This window comes from Mustela nivalis, assembly GCF_964662115.1.
Source record: "Mustela nivalis genome assembly, chromosome: 10".
Lineage (NCBI taxonomy): Eukaryota > Metazoa > Chordata > Mammalia > Carnivora > Mustelidae > Mustela > Mustela nivalis.
The window spans coordinates 16,207,029-16,229,398 of NC_139029.1; the positions used below are offsets into that span (position 1 = coordinate 16,207,029).

At 54.8% G+C, this 22,370-nt stretch overlaps 1 protein-coding gene and 1 long non-coding RNA gene across 4 annotated transcripts; one reads left to right on the plus strand and one right to left on the minus strand.

Annotated features, from left to right (window-relative positions):
* Window positions 1–1,311: 1,311 nt before the first annotated feature.
* On the minus strand, window positions 1,312–21,715 carry E2F2 (E2F transcription factor 2). 3 transcript variants are annotated; one of them, XM_082684660.1, is made up of 7 exons: window positions 20,608–21,715; window positions 15,094–15,199; window positions 13,001–13,220; window positions 12,176–12,334; window positions 11,134–11,248; window positions 9,160–9,352; window positions 1,312–4,737 (listed from the first exon to the last, which is right to left on the minus strand). In XM_082684660.1, the coding sequence occupies exons 1-7, from the start codon at window positions 20,857–20,859 to the stop codon at window positions 4,460–4,462; spliced, it is 1,323 nt and encodes a 440-aa protein (XP_082540786.1). In that variant the 5' UTR covers window positions 20,860–21,715; the 3' UTR covers window positions 1,312–4,459. The 3 variants fall into 3 exon arrangements, with proteins under 3 accessions (XP_082540786.1, XP_082540788.1, XP_082540787.1); XM_082684662.1 differs by lacking the exon at window positions 20,608–21,715 and adding an exon at window positions 15,557–15,650; XM_082684661.1 differs by lacking the exon at window positions 20,608–21,715 and adding an exon at window positions 15,403–15,633.
* Window positions 11,124–11,669, plus strand: LOC309841551. Its single transcript, XR_014299183.1, has 2 exons — window positions 11,124–11,229; window positions 11,482–11,669. It is a non-coding gene; the product is annotated as an uncharacterized lncRNA (long non-coding RNA).
* Window positions 21,716–22,370: the final 655 nt, after the last annotated feature.

Here is a 22,370-nt window from a genome sequence, read left to right on the forward strand (position 1 = left end):
CAAGTCTTCCCTGTAAAATGACTTCTTGGTGTCAAGTTCCACACCCTTCTTCTTAGTCACAGTCCCTTAACCATCTTAACAGGACCCTCCAACCTAATCCCCCTCTCCTACTGCCCTCAGAGTTTGTGTCAACCTCTTTGGCTCAGTGGGCTTTCCTAGGGCAAAGGGCTCCAAATTGGCTGACCTCAGGCAGCAGGCAGTGGTCCATGAGCCTCTCCTGTCTGCTGAATGACAGGACAGAAGTTACTCATTGCTCTGCTTGGAAGGGACGTCTCCCATCCCTCATATAACCTAACTCCAGGTGACTCCTCTTAATCTTTTATGTCCTAGTTTGGGCCTCACCTCCTCCAGGAAGCCTTCCTAATGACCCCCCCCCCATAATGTATCTTACTGCAACTATCACTCTATTTATAATTGTATTTTTATATGTCTGTCTTATGAACATCCTAAGGATGGGGCTATTTTTATTCTGTCTCCTTAGTGCCTAACACATAGTAGGTATTGATAGCCCGTAAATAACCACATCTGTGTACGAAGTATTAATGGTTACATGTTAGTATCTGAGAAAACTCTATAAGAAAAGACTCTTGAACGGGGCCTTAAGGAATAAACAGGCACCTGCTCAGCTGAAATGGAGGGAAGCGCATGCCGGGTGAACAGCATGTGGAAAGGCCCTGCAGAGAAAAAACATATTTTTCAGGAACTAAGAAGTCCAGTGTGGCTATGGGTGGTGGGATGGAGTGGTGAGTGAGGCTGGAGAAATAGGAAAAGCCATGAGTCATGTTGCAAACGTAATTTTATGCCAATTGAAGGGGTCACGAGGGCAGAGAGGGGCCCTCCATTAAACAGGAGAGACACGATCAGAACTGAGTTTGGGAGGGTGTGAGTACTCAAGCTTCAGCAGCCAAGAGCTCACTAAGCCACAGATCCTGGATCCTCCCCTGAGTTTCAGAAGGTCTGGGGTAGAGCCTGAGAATGTGCATTTCTCGTACGTTCCTGAGTAATGCTGACCTGAGGAACCCACTTTGAGAACCACTGATACGAAGGATCGGACGGAGAGTGGGTCGCAAGCTTTCCCAACCATCCAGCTGAGAGGAAGGTGATGGAGACGGAGGAGGGGAGGGGCTCCCATTCTCGACCCGCTAACTTTTTCAGTGTCTGTGTGGTGAGATTTCAGGCTTGGTAATAAGCCAGTGTGGGAAAGGGAGGCTATTTCTGGGGATAAATCAGCCAGGCGGTCAGGATCGTCCCTACCTTCCACCTGGGAGGACCAGACCCACGCTTGGTAATGACCTTCAGAAAGCACAAGAATTGAGGTGTCCAGAGTTGTCATTTAATGCCCGATTATCACAACACAAGGAGGTTTACACGGTGCTCATCAAGGCAGGACCTGGGGCAAAACCAGACCAGAGGAAAGTGACCTGTCTAGAGTCCCTGCACAGGGACCAGGTGACCTGGGCCTCATCACCCTCAAGACACACCTGCCGTACACAAGGCTTCTTCCCTCACCCAGGAGCCCGCAGGCTGGCTGGGCTTCTGGTCACCGAGGGTCCTCGTGGAAGAAAAGGGTCCCAGGGGGAGGTAGGGGCTCTGGGACACCAAGAGGAGCACCAAATAGCTGCCTGCAAACAACCCCAGAAGGCTTTCACTTCAAGCCACACGACGCTCAGACGTGGGAACACCCAGGTGCTTTTACTAGGAACTAAACACTGCAAAACTGGGGCTGAGAACACTCGGGGAGGGGAAGTCAAGTCAAAACCCTCTCAGAACCAGCTTTCTGAGCTTCACCATCCCCCTCGTCCTCCCACAACCACACCGGTCCAACCACAGCGTTGCCACAGAGAAGGGACCTCACGCTGCTCTAGCGAACACGTTTCGTGGGAAGGGACACGGGAGCGGGGCCGAACCTCCACAACTTCACCTACTGAGTTCCCTGGAGCCCCCGAGCCTCTGGTGCCCCCGTGCGACATAGGTGACTTGGGGGCTGCCTGTAGGGCTGGGAAATGTCCTGGAAGAAATAACGTACCTCAGAAAGAAAAGTGGCTTTTCTTCCACCCTAGTTCTAAAGTTTACATGGCCCATAAAGGAAATACCATCGAACAGACATTTTTAAAGCTCTCGATGCAACTCCTGAGAGGTTTCAAGTGTCGCTGGCAAGGAAGAGGTGTGAGCTTGTCACCCCCCCACAGCCTGAGGCTTGGCCTGGGCGGTCCAGCCCCAGGGGCCAGGCAGGGTGTGGAGGGGATAGCACTGGACAGGGACAGCTGCTCAGGGTACAGACCATGGGCCCAAGGGGCAGCCCCTCTGTCCAGCACTACGGCCCAGCATTTGGAGAATGAGCTTGAATTCTGGCCAGACTTTACTAGTAAACCCGTTCCCAGTGAGTCCTGTAGGCCTCGTCTCTCTTTTCTCTGATTTAATTCTGGAAGATTCTAGACAGAGCCAAAGGCATGGAAGTCAAACGTCTCTGTCTTCAGACATGGGACATAGCTAAACGGCAGCCCAGACACCTCAGAACAGCGAAGCCATCTAGGCCCCACAGGCCCCCAACAGGATTCCAAGCAACACTCCTGTCCCCTGCCCAAGGGCTGAGGTAGTCCCTTGCCCCTGGACATAGTGGGCTTCCAAGCAGGCTTCTGATGACACCTCTGTGAGTATCTGGAGAGGGGACACCAACAGCATGTCTGTAAAGCCTACAAAATAAACCCTGTTTCCAGAGCGGGACATCTGTTCCTGAGAGGGCACAGTCAGGGGCCCGGGAAGCTGTGAAAATGACAAGGCACGCTGTCCCCATGCAAGCATTAACTCACACCAGACCCACCCCCAAAGAAGCCCACATCCCCAGCTTCAGATGCCAGCTTCTGGGTAACTCAGGAGCCATCCCATGAGGCCAACTTCATATTTAAAACCAACTTAATGCTACAAACTTAAAAAAAAAAAAAAGTGCTGCCCAGCCAAGCCCCTGAGGAAACCTAGCTCCCTGAGGGAAGGTGGTGGGCCTCTAAGACCACCATTCCTGGCTGCCTCTCTCCAGAGGGCACAGCCTTGGTTTAGTCCAGAGCAGCCCCGCCCCACATTGGGTGGGGAAGAGAGCTGACCTCATCCCTCACACCCAAGTGGGCTGCAGAGACACTGTGGGATGGTCAAGCCTCTGGGGGCGGGGAGCAGGCCAGGGCAAGAATCCTTCTCAGGACCCTAAGCCTCAAGAGGTAACATAAGCCCCTCTCCCCATCAGGGCAAAGGTCTGGTCTGCAATAAACACTCTGCCAGCCCTTCGGCATTCCAGTGACAAAACGAGCTAAAATGCCACCAAGCCCTGGTTACCTCTGTCCTGGGGTGCAGGGGGGGGGTCTGTGTGAGAGCTGCCGAGAAGAAGAGATCCTTAAAGAATTACTCCCTTCAGTAAACAAATCCTTCCAGGGAAGGGGAGGATGATAAGAGCAGCTTCCAGAGGGGCTGCTTTCTGGCAGTTTCTTGCTTTAACCCCACCTTTCTCTAAATGGGGCTGCCACTCCCTCCCAGGTACTCAGGGTAAGACAGCCCCTGTCCCAAGCAGAGGCGCAAACGGAGCCCTCTAGCTGCTTCCACATTCCTGTCTGTGTTTCCCTGGGGAGGGGGGGCCTTTCAGTGCTGACTCCCTGGAAGGTGGTTTTTCCTGTTCTAAGGGAATGGAGAGGTAGGGGATTCCACAGAAGTGGGTCTCCACACCTGGAGCCTTGATGCCGCCTCCCCGGGAGGGCTCCCTGCAACCATCCCTGGGACAGAGGAGGCCAGAAACCGAAGGCTGGTGCCTCAGCGCGAGAGGATGGGCAGGAGGAGCCAAAGGGCCTGTGGCCACCACTTACTAGAATTACAAGGCCGAAGTGCAAGTAGCGTTCTAGCAGACTGGACAGCCCCCAGAGACCCAGTCTACCGCTACGGGGAAATCGGGGACTGGCCTGGGGCCCAGGAAGCCCTGGGCTGCCCTCGGACTGTGGACAGCACTGGGCCCGTCTGAGAAGTCTTACTAGAAACTAGAACAATCTCCCTGCTAAAAACTCAAGGAAGACAAACAAACAAAACTCAACCTGAAATAAATACAAAGAAATTAAGTGCTTCTTGATAAATTCAGGGTCCTAATTCACCTCCCTCAAAAGGCGAGGGGAGGGCCTTTCCCTGGACCTGGTTGTCCCACCTGTGGCCCTTCATGTCAGAGGTCAGAGGTCAGAAGCCAGATGGGCCTTCCTGGGCCCAGCTTCTATGAGGAAAGAGAGGACCCGACCCCTAATACACTCCTCACCCAAAACCTCTCTCCAAGATAGCTTCAGCTGGCTGGGGGGGGGGGGGGTGAGAAAGAAAAGAGGACCCCCCCCCATCCCTAGGGCAGCACCTTGTGTCCCACGTCCCTATGTGGGCAGAGGGCCTGTCCGTCTGTGCGGAGGTAGAGCCAAGGGCAGGTTGCTGGGACAGGCAAGGCCATTCAATTAATCAGCAAATCCCCAAGGTCGTAGGAGTCGAAGAGGTCACTGATGCCCTCACCCCCGTCCAGGCCCCACAGGTAGTCGTCCTGGTCCAAGGGCGGGGAGAAGCTGATCAGGGGAGAGCTGCACGGCAGGCTCGGGGACAGGAACTGGTCCTCGGTCTGCTGCAGAAGTGGGTGCGGCAGCTCCAGCAGGCTGTCGGCGGCCTCCAGGGGGACAAGCGGCAGGGGCGGGGGCGCTGGCGGCTGCGGGACTTGCTGGGGCGTCAGCGCTGGTGCTGGAGACAAGCAGACAGAGGTCACACTTAGAGCTGGTGCCCAAAAGCCTCTGGTCAGACCTCAGAGCCCAGGAACGGCTCTCCCCCACCCCCTCCCTGGATGACTGGGCATCCTCTTCTCTCCAAACATGCCTCACACCCAATGGCAGGGGACACGCTCCCTCTCCCGGCACAGCTCCAGCCACCTGTTCTCCCACCTCTAGAAAGAGGTGGGATCTCCTGGTCTCCAGCTCCTACTCCTTCCTGGCTGGCTCCACTGGAAGAGCACACGACTCTTGATCTCAGGGTTCTGAGTGTGAGTCCCATGTTGGGTGTAAAGATTACTAAATAATAAAAATCTTTTAAAAAAGAAAAAAAAAAAAAAAAAAAACCCGGGGCGCCTGGGTGGCTCAGTGAGGTTAAGCCTCTGCCTTGGGCTTGGGTCATGATCTCAGGGTCCTGGGATCGAGCCCCGCATCAGGCTCTCTGCTCAGCAGGGAACCTGCTTCTCCCTCTGCCTCTGTTCCTCCCCTACTTGTGCTCTCTCTCATTCTCTCTGTCAAGTAAATAAATAAAATCTAAAAAAAAAAAAAATCCTGCCATTTCCCCCGCACCCAGTCCATTCAGTTCCAGTGCTGTGACCCTGGTCTAGCCCATCGTCTCCCACCGAGACACTTCTTCCCAGTCACCTTGCCTTGACCCTTATGCTTTAGCTTAAAAATGGCTTGGAAGACAATCCACGTTTGACCAGCACTGAGATCACCCCGCAGGATGTAGCACCCGCCGGCCTTTCTGTTCCCTCTGCCCCGCCTCCTTCCGCTCCCACGCAGCCTCTCCAGCTACACTGGCTCGGCTGCTGTGAGCACACCAAAAGCATTTCTCTTTAGATATCACAGGGCGACTTCCTACACAGGGACGAGGAATAGGGTGTTGGGAATCCCCCCAAATATATCCTGACGCCCAGAATCTCACCGTTTGAGTCATGCCTTAAACCCCAACCAAGCATTCCTTGGAAAACAGAGCCGTGCTGGTGTGTCCGCCTGCCTGATCAGCCTCTTACTTGCTGTGTATCTGTGGGGGTGCCTGGGGGGCTCAGTCAGTTAAGCAACTGCCTTTGGCTCAGGTCATGATCCCAGAGTCCCGGGATCGAGTCCCACATTGGGCTCCCTGCTCTGCAGGGAGTCTGCTTCCCCCTCTGACCTTCTCCCCTCTCATGCTCTCTCACTCTCTCTCTCAAATAAATAAGTGAATAAGTAAATAAATAAAAATAAGAGGAGCTCTGGTTTACCAAGGCATGGCCAGCCCTGATCTCAAGGACAGGGGTGTTTCACCTCCTTAAGGGGCCCCACAGGAGGTAATCCTGGACCCCTATCTGCAGATGAGGAAACTGAGGCTCAAAGGAGCCAATTAAATGTACGTGAATGAAAAAACCAGCATGTTTCTTTAGTGGGTTGCTGAGGCCTGAAGTTCTAGTGAAAGGCTGGGCTTGGGAGTGGGGGCGGGGGTCCAGGCTCGGACCCCAGGCCCAGCCCTCACCAGCTGTAGGGCCAGGAGCCTCAGTTTTCTCAGGAGGGGAAAGAAGGTGCTACCTCCCTGACATGCTGAACAGTAAGGAGATAACCGGCGTGTGGAACCCCTGTGGGCCGGACCTTGCTCTCTCGCGCTGCTTATCACACCCAGGAGGGAGCTGCTCTCTCGTATCTGTGCCCACTCTGACGGCTCAGACTCCCGCTCTATCTCCAGACCACACAGAGCAGGTGCCCGGTTCACAGAAGCTTTTTAAAAAATCACATTCACGCTGTCTCACTGCCTGTAACCCAGAAATCATGAGGGAGTTTTACGTGTCCCAGTTTTACAGACGTGCGAACAGAGGTTCTGAGGTGCCGAAGTGTCCTGCCTACAGTCACCAAGTCACAGCAGGTGACGTGCAAACTCAAGCCCCAGGCTCCCAGCGTTGACTCCTGCATGGTAACAACATTCACGTTTACCTCAGAATGTGAGAGCCTGGAGAGATGGTAGAGACAACCCATACCCAAAGCCCCTCCATGAAAGATGAGAGAAACTGAGGCCCCAAAGCAAAAGGGATTCCCTCTGGTGATGCCAGAACCTGGGTCCCCAGACTGCGTGTGGCCCCTGGCACTCAGACCTCAAAATGGCTCTGCTTCAGGCAAGAACGTGGAGTGTGTGTATGTGTCTGCGTGTGAGAGAGAGAAAGAATGTGTGAGAGAGTGTTTGAGAGACAGTGTGTGTGTGTGTGTGAGAGAGAGTGTGAGAGCGTATGTGAGAAAGTGTGTAAGAGTATGTGTGTGTGTGAGAGAGAGAGAGTGAGTGTGTGTGTGTGTGTTGTGTGTACCCCTTTCAGGAACTGTCCTTCTGTTCCCTTTGCCAAGGATGTCACTAAGAGGCCACACGACAAGGGTGGAGAGGGGCACCCATGGCACAGAGCTGGCTCCTAGGCTGCCCCACCGCCAAGCAGTCTGTCAGCCTCTACTCCTTCCAGGAGCACAACTGATCAGTAAAACTGAGGTTAAAAACTTCACCCTTACTTATGCTGGAGGCCTCTCCCCGCTCTATTGCGCCCCAGGTCTCAGAGGACATCTGAAGTCAAAGTGGCTCTACCTGGGAGAGCTGCGCACATGTTGACAGCGGAGTGAGAAGGCAGAGCGAAGCAGGAGAGAAAACAGGGCGTGGCACAGGTCTGGCATGGGAGATAGGCCCTAGGAGGTACCCGGAGGGACAGATGGCTGGTGCAGGGAGAGGCGCGACAGAGAAGAGATCACCAGAGAAGAGCTGAGGGCCTGGGCTTTTGTCCAAGCTCTGCCTCCAATTTGCTGTGTGGCCTCAGAGAAGTCACTTACCCTCTCTGAACTTCTGCTTATTCATGTGTAAAATGAAGGGCTGAGTTAGATCAGGGCTGAGGAAACTTCAGTAAAGGGCCAGATGGCTTCTCGGCCTTTTGGCTAAGATCAAGTGTAGGATTTGCAGGATACTTACAGTCTCTGTTACATAGTCACTTTCTTCTTGCCCCCCAACTCTTTAAATACATGAAAACCATTCTTGGCTCATAGGCCCCTTAAAAACAGGCCAGATTTGGCCTGCAGGCAATAGTTTGTGGACCTTTGAGTTAAAGAAATGGAATCCAGCCCGTGTTCTGTGGACGCCCCCCCAAGGCTCTTCCATCAGTTCGAGCTCTGGTTTTTTTAAACACCAGAGTTCTACTTAAGAGAATTCTGGAGTTAAAAAAACAGAAAGTTGAACAATGGCCTCCATAGCCTCAAAGGATGTGTCAGGCTGACCTGCTGTGTGATACCAGTAAAAGGAAAAACCATCCTGGGGGAAGGGCCTTCGCAGGCTCCCATTTCTACTCCTTCTGGACTCCTTCGCTGAGACCTCTCCCGCCTCTCTGCTCCTTGATGACTGCCTCATGCTACTTGTTGCCAGGTAGAGCCAGCTTTAGCTGTACGGTCCACCTCCCAGCAAGGGGGATCTGCTCCGGTCAGCAACCCCTTCCTTGATCTGTTCCAAGCCTCACGGAGAGAGGACTGGGCTACGTGTGTAGAGACAGAGGGTCAAGACACAGTTCTGTTGCCCAAGGAGACCTTGGGCAAGTCACATCACCTCTCTGCCTCAGTTTACTCATCTCTAAACCGGGAACAATAATGCCTATCTCAAGAACTGCTATGAAAAGTAATGTGATAACATAGATGTACCCAGTACATAGCTGTGACTTAAAAAATCTTAGTTGAGCCTTCCTCCAAAAATCTGTAGCTGCCGGGGCACCTGGGTGGCTCAGTGGGTTAAAGCCTCTGCCTTCAGCTCAGGTCATGATCCCAGGGTCCTGGGATCGAGCCCCGCATCGGGCTCTCTGCTAAGTGGGGAGCCTGTCTCTGCCTGTCTCTCTGCCTACTGGTGATCTCTGTCTGTTAAATAAATAAAATTAAAAAAAAAAATCTGTAGCTCCCATTTACTGTGGGCTTCCTGAGCGCCAGAGGCTTTGCTGGTTGTAGTCCTCATGGAAGTGTGGTTCTAGCAGTACTGGCAGGTTAACAATGACAAGAATAGCCAGCAGTTATTGCCAGGTACCATCCCAAGGGCTTTCCCTATATGAACTCATTCAATCTTCACAACCTACAAAGTAGATACTGTTACTGTGCCCAACTTAGAGATGAGGCTAAGGCAAAGAGTGGTTAAGTGACTTGTCCAAGGTCACACAGTTGGTAGTTAGAAGTGCAGGGTTTCAAACCCAAGACCCAGAACAGCCTCAGCCCAGAACAGCATCAGCCTCCTGACTGAGACAAGAACACACACACACACACACACACACACACACAGGCTTTATGTAAAGTGCGAGCTTCCCCTTGCCCAACAAATGTTGCCGTGGAGGAGGAAACTGGAAAGCTGGGGGCTCTCCCATTTGCTGCTCCTCTGGACAGAGGGATCTACCTGGGGATGCCACGGGTTCTGTCATCCCAGGGTCCGTGCTGCTGCTGGGCTGGGTGGAGTCAGGGCTGGAGCCAAGGGTGGAGGTCGGCAGGAGGGGCTCCTTGGCAGGACTGTCGGGCTCCTGCACCTCCTCTGGGCACAGGTAGACTTCGATGGGCCCCTGGGTGCTCTTCAAGTATATCTGCAGGTTCTCCTAGAGGAAGAAGAGAAGCCAGGTCATGACTCTGGGCGGCTGGGCACTGACTCATGGGTTCGGCCGAATGGATGGACACCCCGGCCTCCCACCACCCACGTGAGCAAGCCACACTCCTGAGCTGGGCCCCCACGCTTGCCCCATCTGACCCGAGGGGGACAACTGCTCCTTCTGCCTGTCTGGCCCCCAGGCTCCCTTCTGTGAGGGAGAACATCTCGATTTTCCCTTGGGAAACCACTCCTCTGCCACTCTCAAGTCATGTAGTTTGGGGGGACAACACTTTTCCCAGCTCCAGTGGGTGAGCTTGGAGAGCAGGCCTGGAAGGTCACAGTGATGGTGACTAGTTCAGGGAAGCACACGACTCAGCTCAGGTCCCGAGCATCAGACCCAGGACTCGTGCTGGACTTGGAAATGGAGGCTCCCTTCCCACTGGGGTTGCAGGGCTGGGATCATGAAAGCTACCTTTGCCACCGGAAAAGGGACACCCACCTAGGAATGGAAACAGCACAGAGAATGGCAGAGAAAGACGGAGAGCATGGGGTGAAGTGTCTAGCCTTGCCTGCAGTTTCCAAATCTTCCCTCTGGACCTCTCGCGTGGCTTCCCACAGTCCCCTCCACCCCTCACCCCTGACTTAAGCCCTTTGGACTTGGCTTTCTGCTGCTTATAACCAGGAGTCCTCATACTTGGCCTTCCCTCCTCTGCTTCTTCCCTCCCACCATCACACACCCCTGCCATTCCAACACGCACCCAGGTCTCCTCCCCAGTGCACCTGCAGGGCCCTCTCTCTACTCCTGTTCCCCCTGACAAACGTCCTGGTCATTCTTGAGGACCCAATACCTGTAACCGTCTATGGGCTCTTCCTCTGTCTGTCCTTTCTCTGGGCCCTCAAAGCACCTTAAATCTATAAATGGCAACACGACTGCTTCCTTGGGTCTTTTTCCCACTAGGTCCTGAGCTCCTTCAAGGCAGGGGTAAGGTCCCATTTATCTTAACATCCTTCCATTAAACAAATTACTTCTCAAGCACTTAAGACATATCCAGCTCTGGGCCAGGGGTACCACAGGCGTGCAGCATGTCTTTGTGGAGCTAACCCTCTAACAGGCGAAGCACAGTATCATCACATAGTCACCCGTATCTTCCAGCAAACGGAGGGTAAGTGCAATAGAAAAGCACAGGAACTTATGAAATCTGGGAGGGGTGGGTAGGGGTGGTAATCTGGGAAGCCTTCCTGGAGGAAGTGAAGTTTGAGTTGAGACCTGTAAGACAAATACCAGTAAACCAGGCAGTCCAAGGGAAGAGCATTTCAGCCGGAGGGAGCAGCAGCAGAATGTGTTATAATGGACACGAGCTTAGTGTGATGGCAACACAGCAAAGAAGTCATAGGGGCCAAAGCAGAGGCACAATGGGGCATAATGAGAGAAGAGGCTGGTGAGATCAGAGCCCAGAGGGCCTCCTAGGAAAGCAGTAAGAATTTGGGTCTTTAACCTAGGTGAGAAGGGATCATGGTGAGCCACCGGTACCACGGCGTGCAGGCCCAGGAGTACAGGGGCTGGTGGGTGCAGAAAGGTGCCAAGAGCAGAGATTTTTTTGGATCAGTAGCTGACGTCTGTTGTCCTTTCCGGCTCCTGCCATCGCTGCCCCTGCTCAGAGACCACCAATCTTGCTACAAGCACCAGAATGGTTCAGACAAGCTTGGGGCCAGGCAGGGCCAGGCACAGAGCCTAGAGCGCCGCCTGGGACCCTCCTTAACCTTCCTTCCGCCGAATGCTCCCCCTCTCACCTCGCTCCTGTCCGGCACTTCGAGTCTTGTCTGTGGAGGGGCCTTGACAGCGATCACCGTCTGCTCCTTAAAGTTGCCAACAGCACGGATGTCCTGGTAAGTCACATAGGCCAGTGTAGGGGCACGAGAGTCAAGAGAGGTAACTGGTCAAAATCCAAACCTCTAGCCTGCCAGGCAAAGCCTCTGAACATGTCTTTCTCACTCCTTCTGCAGCTTACAAATAACCAAAAACAGCTACCGGTCCTTTTAGCATCATAAGCTACCGTGGATCCCTTTAGAAAACAAATGGGAGTACAAATCACTTTTTTAATTAATTTTTTTAAATGGTGCCTCTTGTCCATTTTCTAGACTATCTTGGGAGCCTGTGTGGCTCAGTCAGTTGAGCGTCTGACTTCGGCTTGCGTCATGATCTTGAGGTCCTGGGATCGAGCCCCGCATCAGGCTCCCCACTCCACAGGGAGTCTGCTTATCCCTTTTCCCTTCTTGTGCTCTCTCTTTCTCTCTCAGATAAGTAAATAAAATATTTTTTAAAAAAAGACTTTATCTCTCAGACTAGATCCTTATCTTTGAGCAGGTAGTAAGACCTGTCTTACTTTTGTACATTTCTCCAATGCCTAGCATCCTTATGGAAATACAAGGTGAGATCCTAAAACCAATGAGATGATGGAGCCATTTGGGAAAAATGGATGAAAAGCCTAAGCAGGGGTGTCTGGGTGGCTCAGTGGGTTAAGCCTCTGCCTTTGGCTCAGGTCATGATCTCGGGGTCCTGGGATGGAGCTCTGCATCAGCTCTCTGCTCACCAGGGAGCCTGCTTCCTCCTCTCTCTCTGCCTGCCTCTCTGCTACTTGTGATCTCTGTCTGTCAAATAAATAAATAAAATCTCTAAAAAAAAAGGGGGGGGGAGAAAAGAAAAGAAAGACATGACGGACCCTGAGGGAGACTGCCCCCTATGGGGAGATTCTGCACGAACTCAGGATGGATAGAGTATGCAGCAGGGCCCTGCTCCCTGACCGCTCCCCCCACCCCCAGCCAGACAGGATATCTCTTGTTGGCCTTGTCCTCCGTCAGGTGCTTGAAGCTCAGAGAGCAGCTCTGGATGAGCTGGTCCAAGGCCTGCTCCGCGCTCATCAGCTCCTTCAGCTCCTGCCCCAGCTGCTGTTGCTTCCCGGGCCGGGTGGGGTCTTCAAACATTCCCCTGCCTCTGGGAAGAGAGCCGTTCCCCAGTGTCAGTCTCAGTCCATATCCAGGAGCCCCAACCCTAGGGCTGCCGCGTGGACCTGCCCAGACCGTGCAAAACCCCAGAACGGGGCCATCAGTGTGGTCTACAGTGGGGCTCCCTGGGCTGTGCAAATCAGTGGTTCCGCCTAGCCGGCAGGGTGCCGCTGAGAATGGAACCTAAAGTTCGGGGGCTGGGCTAGGGAAAAGAGACAAGTCAAGCCTGACCCTGCTTTCGAAGAGCTCTCGAAACGGTCCACCCTACACCCCAGCCTCCCCCAAATGCCTTGCCTGGGTTCCCTGCAGGTCTGCTCTGGTCTTCGTAGGAGGAAAGGAGCCCAGAGGACTCAGATCTGAGCTGGAAAAAGGGTCAGTTGCAACAGCCCAGGTCCAGGGGACTTTGCTAAGCTGGACAGGGGAATCTTGGGGTCCCCAATTCAAGAGGATCTGGGTCCTCTTAGTCTTTACATGTTCTAGAAATCCTTCTTCAATACCTTGGCTCAGCTCCCAGCATGTAAGCCTATGGGATGTTGCTCTCGGCGCCAGCCCCCGTCCCACCGCCACCCCACCTGCTGGATATCGTGCCCCTCCCCCACCTTCACCCACGGCAAGGGCACCCACGGGCACCATCGGCCCCAGCCCAGGCACTCACACCCACTGGATGTTGTTCTTGGCCTTCTTGCGGATGAGCTGGATGCCCTCCAGCACGTTGGTGATGTCATAGATGCGCCGTTTCTGCACGTCCAGCACCTCGGCAGCCCAGTTCAGATCCAGGACCCCATCCTTGGATTCACTCAGGAGGTAAATGAACTTCTTGGTGAGCAGCCCGAGCGATGTGTCATAACGAGTCTTCTCTCCAGGGGACTTGGGGGCTGAGGGAGAAAGGGGCCCTGTCACCGCTCAGGGAGAGCCAGCCTGGGCAGCCTCGTCCACAGATGGGGACCTAACAGGTACCGCCCTTCCCATGAACACAGGAACAACCACTCTCCAGTTTACAGAGCACCGCGAGGCTCTGTAAACCTCGTGGTCGTTCGCCACCCCTGTCCAGGCAGGGAACCTGAGACCTGGAAAGGGAACGTGACTTGTTCAAGGTCTCACAGTCAGGGGCAGGGACAGGACTGGAGACCAAGCCTCTTCTAACTCCTGGTTCAGAGCACCTTCCCACCATAGCTTAAGGGAGCCGTATCAACACCCCCACCATCAATGATGACAAGCACTGAGACTGAGTGTGGGATCACGGTTCTAAGCACTTTCCATATACAACAAATTCAATCCTTGCAACCCCCTAAGAGGCTGCTGCACAACCATCCCCATTTCATGGATGAGACTACCGAGGAACAGAAAGGGAAAGTGACTTGCTCAGCTCACTCAGCTAGAAAGTGCCAAAGCTGGGATTTAAATCCAGGCAGCCTGGCTGCAGAGTCTGTCTTCTTAACCATTCCTCTCTCCAGCCAGCTTTGCCAGAAATCTGGAATTAGGGTAATGAGAGAAAGAGAAGGATGGACTGGGACTTGGGCACATTTTTCGACTTGCTTTTTCTTTCCACGTATAGCCTAATGATTATCTGAAAGGAATAAGTCCTATAATACCAAGTGGGGCAGGTTCGTGAAAAAAAGAGACTTTCTTAATGGGGTTGATGTCACAAGACTACATCCCAGCGGCAGTATCTTAAACCACAAGAGGGCTTTGGCAATCAAGTGACTTGCAAAGTCCTACAGCAAGCTAGCCGCGGAAGAGTTCTGGAAACTGAGCTTTGAAGAGTGTGAGATTCCTCCGGAAGGGGATTTTCAGACCCCATCACATACGGATGGCAGGCATTCGGCACCAGGAGGCTTTGGTCAGGTTTGGGGTCCCTGGGAGACATTACTGAATGATCAGTGCTCCTAGTGTCTCTCAATAAAATGTTGCAGGCAGCCTCTACCCACACAGGAGGGCCAGCTTTCCTGACCTCCCTGACCCAGCTGGGCTTTGTTTTACAGAAGAGACAGCTAAGGCTCACGGCAGGGTGGACCAGAGCCCTGCCCAGATCCCCGACCCTCATGCTTCCCACCCAGTGACATACCTTCTTCATGAGGTCTCTGACCCCCCAAATTTTCTAAAACTCCGGCTGGAACCAGGATGTTGACTGAATATATCAAGAGGCAGAAGTAGAAATTTCCTGCAGCTTAGCTTTTGAAAGACATCCCCCCCCCCCCCCCCGCCCAAGCAGCCCCAGGATCTTCACGGTTTAGACCAATCCAGAATCCAGGCTTCCCTTGGAATCACTCACTCAGCTCTCTACCTGTGGGATAAAGACCCCGACTAGCCCTGCTCCTCTCAGAGCTGGAGTCTCTCTTTTAGAAAAGGTCAGACTGAACTAAATACAAACTTTTTTTAAAAAAAATAAGAAAGCTCCCAAGTGAAACATCAGTCACTTGAGGTCACGAGAGTGGTGCGTGGTGTGGGAGAGGCTGTGCCCGCTTGGGTTTGGGCCCTGACACCCCTCCCCCGCCACCACCAGTGTGACCTTGGGCAAATCACTCAGGCTCTGAGTCTCTGACAGCCTCATAGGGAAAGGGGGACAGTACTGACGACTGGCAGGGTCCCGTGAGAGAAGGCAGAGGAAGATGCTTTGTAAACCGGGAAGTGTGCCACAAATATCACTCCTGCTGATGTGGGTAGGGCCGCTGCCCTCTGCCCCAGCCTGCCCTCCCTTCCCACCCTCCTCCTGAGCCTGCCCTTAGATGCCCCATCTGTGCGGCTTACTTCTGGGGCTGGGGAGACCGTCCACTCTAAGGCACTTCCCCTTGGGAGTCCGGAACTCAGGGACCGTGGGCCTCCCGATCCCCTCCAGGTCCAGCTTCCTTTTGGCCTTGGAGAGAGGAGAGAGAGTCAGAGTTTGAGTATCATTCCTCTTTCAATCTTTCCCCGAGTCGGAGCCAAAGCATGGAGGCCACCGGCAGCGGCTTTCTGTGCCTCAGTTTACCACCAGTCCCGGGGAAACATCTCGGCACTTGGTGAGGAAACAGCAGTGACTGGCCAAGCGAGATTTTGGGGGGAAAAGGAGTCCTGAACCTCAGCCTGAGGTGCGGGTACTCGAAGACTTCCGAAGCCAGTCTGGCCAAGGGCTCAGGGTTCTGTCATAATGGGCCCCAAGGTCACTTCTACATCCGCCATCCCCAACCCCCAAGCCCAGAGGCTGAAGCAGGGAGGAAGAGGTGGGTAGGACCTAAACCACATCAGGCTGGGGAGCGCCTCCCGCCCCACCAAGTGCATGAGCAGCTGGCCCAGCCTGCCCTGGTGCCCATCACAGCCCCACAGCTGGCCCTTATCAGGGTGGGGCTGGGCATCCGCCCAGGCCCAGGGGACTTCCTGGCTCTGTGCCACACCCCAGGGAGGTGCCCACAGTGGGAAGCCGAGCAAACATTCCCCACCCCCATGTTTGGGCTCCAGCTCAAGGGCCCCGGGGGCCTCCTGAATAGACTCTATTTGCCAATCTTTCTTGGCTGAGAGGGGCAGACAATGAATCCCTCCCCTGCATCTCAAGGACAAACAGCTGAGGTCCCCCTGCTCCCCCTGCCTGTTCCCGCCAAGCTTGGGAAACACCTGCTAGGGAAATGGAACCACAGACATCTGCTCCTCACCCCGCTGCCACCAGGCCCCAGTTAGGCCCAGAAGCTGCACTGGCCCGGAAGGGGCCTCTCTCCTGTTAGGGCTGGGTAGGGGCAGGGCTAGGGTACTGGGGCACTGGGGCAGAGGTCAGAGGCCTGGACTTGACTCTCCCAGCTCCTTCGTGGGCTCCCTGCATGGGTGTGTGTGTGTGTGTGTGTGTGTGACTTGGGGAAGTACGCAACAGCTAAGGGCCACTTTCCTCCTCTGTAAAATGAGGCAGAAAACACCTGCTTTGAGGAGCCACGGTGAGAAACCAAGGAGATAACCCTTGCCAAGTGCTCACCCTACGGCTCAGCACAACACAGTAGGTGTTCAGAAAATGCAGACTCCCTTCCTGAAATCCAGGCTTGGCCTCTTCTTTGACACACCCTTCAGGGGGCCCCGAGCCTATTTCCTTCCTCTCCCTCTTCCCTAATCACCCAGACACCCTGAAGCTGGCTGGAGCAGAGAGGCCTATTTTAACCTCTAACAGTGAGGTCATGCTTGGCGGGTCTGACACTTCTAACTGCTGCTGAGCACAGCTGGGCTGACAGGTGTGGGAAGTGGTGACAGCCATTCCTGCTATCAGCTCCCCTCCCTGCTCCTGCCTCCTCCAGGCAGTCCTCCTGGACTGATTCCAGGAGACCCGCTCCTTGGTTTGAGGAGCCTGGATATGATGTTCCTCTCGTCCACCCCTATCCAGTCCTGGACATGATCCAAACACGTCCCTGCTCATTCCTCTTGAAGACCCTCTGGCATATTCTTTTTCTAACCTCTCAGCTGGTGAGATCCTAGGGAATGTGACTTATCTTGTCTCTAGAGAAAGGTCCAGCCATTCCCTGAGAACTTCCACATGCCCTGGGCCGAGCCCCAACATTCATCACCTCACTGAGTATCCCCAGCACCACCAAGCCCCATTTAACAGCTCAAGTAACTGGGACCTGGTGAACTCCAAAGTCTTTGTCAATCCTGATCGAGGTTGTCCATCTGAGGACCCTTCCCCCATCCCTCAAGAAGGAATGCCAAGAGCAGGGAGAGGAAGAGAAGTCAAGCTGAGTTTTACCCAGGACAGAAGTGGGGCAGCCCAGAGTCTCCCCAATGCCACCCACCTCCCCCACCCAACAGGAGCCAGGCCCTGCTGAGTTCACGGAACACAAGCAAAAGCCTCACTACCTGCAGAGCAGGGAGAAGGAAGGACCTTGAATGAAGTATCTGCACTAGGCCTATCACGTGCCCATCAGTCCTGCACCATCAGTCCTGGCAATCTCTCTTGGCAGAAGAGAAACGGAGACTCAGAGGGGGTAAGGCATGAACCCCAAGGTCACACAGACAAAAGGCAGAGCCAGAGTTTGAACCCAGGATTGTCTGACTCCAAAGCCACGTGCCAGGCCGTCTCAGCTCTTTTGCACACATTCCCCCAGATTTTGCTGGAACTTGAGCCGAGGCCTGGTTGTGCCCACCAGCCCCCCATTACTTTATATACACATACCAGTTCCCTCCCTTCCCTTACAGTCCCTCCCCTTACCCTGTACTTCAAGCATCCCAAAGCAGCTAAATGACCCTCACCTAAGGACATCTCCCTGATACCTTGGGGCATGGCCCATGGATGTGCCTGAGCCTACAGAACAGAGGTGGCAGAGGACAAGCCCAGGAAGATGAGGGCCAAGAAGAGCCAGAGCAAAGGCTTGGAGTCAGATCCCTCTGGGTTCCCTTCCAGGCTTCCCCCCTTGTTAGCTGGGTGAGCTCAGCAAGTCAGTTGACCTCTGGAGCCCCACCTGTAAAATGGGCATACTCTGCTCCACCCTGGCCGGGGACCCAGCGACAGTGCAGCAAAGCTCCTGGCTCACACACTGAAGCCACCATCACTAAAGGTCCAGAGCAGCGAGCAAGGGGGAAGTGCAGAGGGAAGCTGAAGTGCAGAGGGAAGCTGAAGAGACAGGAATGTGCCAAGAGCCAAGGCACATTTGCTCTAATCTGGACCCTCTTAGGAGGCAGCCCCTTTGGCTGTTTCTTAAAGGCCTGGTTAGGATTCAAGCTCCCCACTGACCCCTCGGGAGAAGAGGCAGGCCCAGAAATGAGGGGGCCAGAGATACCCAGATGCAACCCCACTCTGGGCAGCAAGGTGCCCAAGGTGGGGCTCAAAGGAAGGGAAGTGACTTGCCCAAGGTCACTCAAGGAATGAAGCCAGGCTTTTTCCAAGCCCCAAGTCCTAATTTAGGCAGTGGGGGTAGGAGCAAGTGTTCCAGATCCCAGCCCTACCACTCAGCAGCCTGCACTTCCACATCTGACCCGCCTCAGAGGGTTGTTCCTTAACATGCTCCTTTGCTTTCAAGCTTCTTAAGGGGACTTTGGAAAAGCCAGACGAAAAGAAGAAGAACCGTGCAGAATCCCACCCTCTTCACAGAGTCCCATAGGAATAAGACAGAATCATGTAATGTGCCCGGCTGGACTAGGGACTCCGTAGAGGAACATCCCAAGCCTTCCCCAGAGGGTGCTGGAAAGAGCCCCAGACAGCGAGTGAGGAGACCAGGGCTCAGGCTTCTATGCTGCCACTGAACTTGGTTGCCATCCCCGAGGTCCCTTTAAACAGCAGCTCCCCAATAGATCCTACTCACCCTGCCCTTTGCAGCCTGGCCACAACCCAGGCAGCCACACCCAGGGTTGGGTTTGGAGCTGCTCCAGGTCCCGCCCTGGTAAAATGAGTAAGCGGGGGGCCAGGCCTGCCCATGGGGCTGGGGGCCAGAGGGCATCTGATGGGAGAGGGGGCTCTGGGCCTGACAGGCCTTTAGGGCAGTCTGATGCAAGGAGACTCTCCCACTTCTTGGCTTGTGACTTGGACAAGTGACTTCACGTCTCTGCTCAGTTTCCTCATCTGTAAGATGCCTCATCCCAAGCATCTTGGCCAAGATAACGAGTGTGAGGAGTGCCAAGCAGTGACTGGCACACAAGAGGCGTTCAGTAAAAGAGAACCATTCTTGCTGTGATCACTGAGCCCCTCTGGGAGGGAGCTACAGACAGATGCACTCGGGCTCCTCTGGGAGGGAAGCAGTTCAAAACCACAGCTGTTACTGAAACGCAGCCACTGAAACCCCGCCTGGGCGCCTGAAAGCAGCTGGCCAGAGAAGACTGCACCCTCCACTGAGCCCCTTCCCCCGCCCGGGGCACCCAGCTCCTCAGTCAGGCAGTACTGCAGAAAGTCAAGGCTGCAGAGAAGAGACCAATGATCACCAGCCTTGGTCATACACCTCCCTGCATGACCTTGGACAGATCATATCTTCATCCTGTGCCTCAGCTTCTCCCCGGAGCTACTAAGGCCTCCTCCTTCCCAGGGTACAAAACTGTGTTAGGCTGTAAAACGCTGAGCATAAAGATAGATACCCAGTCTCAATTATCTTTGGCTGTTTGACCTGTGAAATGGGATAAGCACCCCTGGCTCCCTCGTGCAGGAAGGGGCTCTGGAAAGTTTAACGCCTTGAGCATGGGCAAAGCGTGATTCCCCTAACAGGGACTTGTGCCTGCTGCATCCGGGGAAGGCTGGGGGTCTGTGCCTGTCCACCAACAAAGGTCTGACCAAATGCCTCTACGGCAGGGAGGGCTGGTCTTATCTCTCTGTACCTGAACCTATCTACACCACTCACAACGAAGCAAACTACAGCACCCCCATCTCCCCTTTCTGGAGCCGCTTTCCAAAATCCAGGACCAGGAGCTGGAAATGACCTGAGATGAGTTAGCCCAATTATGCCATGGACAGGTGCATTTTCAAGAAAAGGAAATGTAAGCCCAGACTGGGGCCAAGACTTGTCCAGGGCCACACTGAACTAGTGGCAGTCAGGACCAGAAACCAAGCTCCCCATCCACCACCCAGTTCTCCAGGGCTTTTCCCACCCCACCCACCTCTACCCTATGGTTGTTTCCATTCTCAAGGGCTCCAGGAATTCCACTCCCACAAAACACACCCTGTACCTGGTGCCACCACATTTAAGGCCCTCCCTGGCAATGGCCTGGGGGCTTGAGGAAGGAAAAGACCATCCGAATAGGAAACCTAGGGGGCTGCCCCCAGTCTGCACCTGCTACTGGCTGTCTGGGAGGGAAGACTGGGCCTGGGAGAGCCATGGGCAGATAATTGGGAAAGAGTGGCTGTACAGGAAATTCAGAGTCTGTCCAAGCTAGACTGGACCTGAGAGACACCCCATCCCTGCCCCCCATCTTAAAGTCCCCCATTCTACGCCTAGACCAAGCCCTATACCTGTGCCATAGCAGATGCCCAGTACCAGTTTCTGGACCAAACAATGAATGAAAGAATGAAGGAGTGGTGGCGATGTCAGCTCCGTGGACTTCCTCAAGGTCACACGGTGCACTGGGGGTAGTGGGTTGAGTCTCCGCACTCCCAGTCCAGTGCTCATTCCACTCCAATGCATGGTTTTTTCATCCCAAGTCCGAAAACGAAGGGCTCCTTCAATTCAGATATGCAGGGCAATGGGTTGTTCTGGAAGCTGAAAGCCCTCTTTTCCCTCCTCAACTCGACCTGCTTCGTTCAAACTGGGTCCCAGGCGCCCCTCCCTCCTTTCCCACACCCGCAAAAGCAGAGGGAGAAGCGGTGGGCGGCGGTGGGGAGGTCCCCAGCATTACCGGCAGCCGGCCAGCCGGCACGCATCGCACAGCTTGGCCCTCCGGTCCGTGGGGGGTGGCGTCGAGGCAGGTGCCGGGCGCCGCAGTGGGAGGCACAGTCTGCGGGTACAGCGAGGTGTAGTAGGTGGTGGTGGCCGGACAGAGCTGGGGGCTGCTGAGGCCGGGCGGCCACAGCTCGGTAGGGCTCATCGCGTGCAGTCCCTTCGAGGGCGGCCCGGCGGCTGGAGCCAGGGCCCGGGGCCCTCGCAGCATGGCGAGCGCAACGCCCCCTCCTCAACCCGGCCTGGCGCGCCCGCAGGCACCTGCGGGCTCCGGAGCCCGCGGAGGCTCACACCGCCCGAGGCATGGCGCGGAGGCCAGGGAAAGCCGCCAATGGACGCCTGCGGGGCAAGGCCGGACCCTCCCCTCCTGGCCAGCGGCCGAGCTGAGCAGCGCTTGGAGATCCCCGCTTGGAGATAGCCCCGCGGCGGCGGCGGCGGCGGCGGCACGGCCAGTGGCTGTCCCACCCCGAGGGCGACGGCGACCCGGGACGGCCCCGCGCCCCCGAAAGGCCTCGGCGCTTGGGGTCTGGCTGGCTCCCGGTAGGGGTCTCTGGGGTCGCCGGGGGCTCGGAGGAGAAGCGATGCGCTCGGACGGGAAAGAGGGGCCGATTGCACCGACTCCCTCTCGCCTGGCTCTCTGGTCCCCAAGTCTTTCTCTGCCTCTTTTTTTTCCTCCTTCTTCTCTCTCTCTCTCTCTCTCTTTTTTTTTTTTTTTTTTTTTTTTTTAGCGCCAAACTGCGTGCCGCGAAATTCGGATCTCCCGCGGAAAATGCCGCGCTTTGGTTGGCCGCCGCTACTGGCACAGGCTCCACCCCCCGGAAAGGACCGGTTCCCAAGGCTGCGATTGCAACACGAGCTTCGCTGCTTAAAGGGGCCGCCACACCTCCTGTCGCCGGACGCCCGCCGTCCCTAGCAGCGGGAGAAACAGGCTGAGGTCGTGGTGCGGTACCGTGCAGAAGCGGCCAGAGTTTGCTGAGGAAGAGGCCTGGATTCCCTGCGGCGGGGATGGGGAAGTGCGGGAAGGAGGGAATTGGGGCACGGAGTCCTGTCCTGAGCCCGGAGCCAGCAGTACCTTACCCAGGCCAAAGGCTTTTGGTTATTTTGCATATACGCTTTTATATCCTTTTTCTGCCCCACTAAAATGAAAGCCAGGAACCTGTTTTCTTTCCTGGCAGGGGGGCGAGGGGTGGAGTCTAATATTTATATCTCATCGTAGGAGGATACTAACATCTGCTAAGGGCCTCCAGTAGGCCAAGCACCCTGCTAGTTGTTTTATTTCATTGAATCCAACAATCCCAGGAGGAGGCACGATGGTCTTCGTGGTAAAGACTGGAGAGACGGAAAGGCTAGGTAACTTGTCCAGGATCACAGAGAGATTCACTGACTTGAGAACTGGCAGTCCAATCTGGACAGGCCAGCTTCTGAGACCTTGTTTGTTCCAATAAAAGCTTTCTCCCCCACCCTCCCAAGCTGTGCCTGCCCCTTGCAGGCCTGGATGGGGACAGGGGGGGTCCAGAGTGCAGAGCTATGTCTTGTTCTCAGTGACATTCCCAGAGCCCCACATTCAGCAAATATTTGAACATCTCCATGTTTCTCCTAAACAATCCTTTTGTCCCACACAAGAGCCTCTCTCCCTCATTCAAAATCTTCATTGCCAATAATCCATTTACATTCCCAGTCCCTCCAGCTTAGAGATGCCTAGGCTCCAAGAAGTAACCTTAG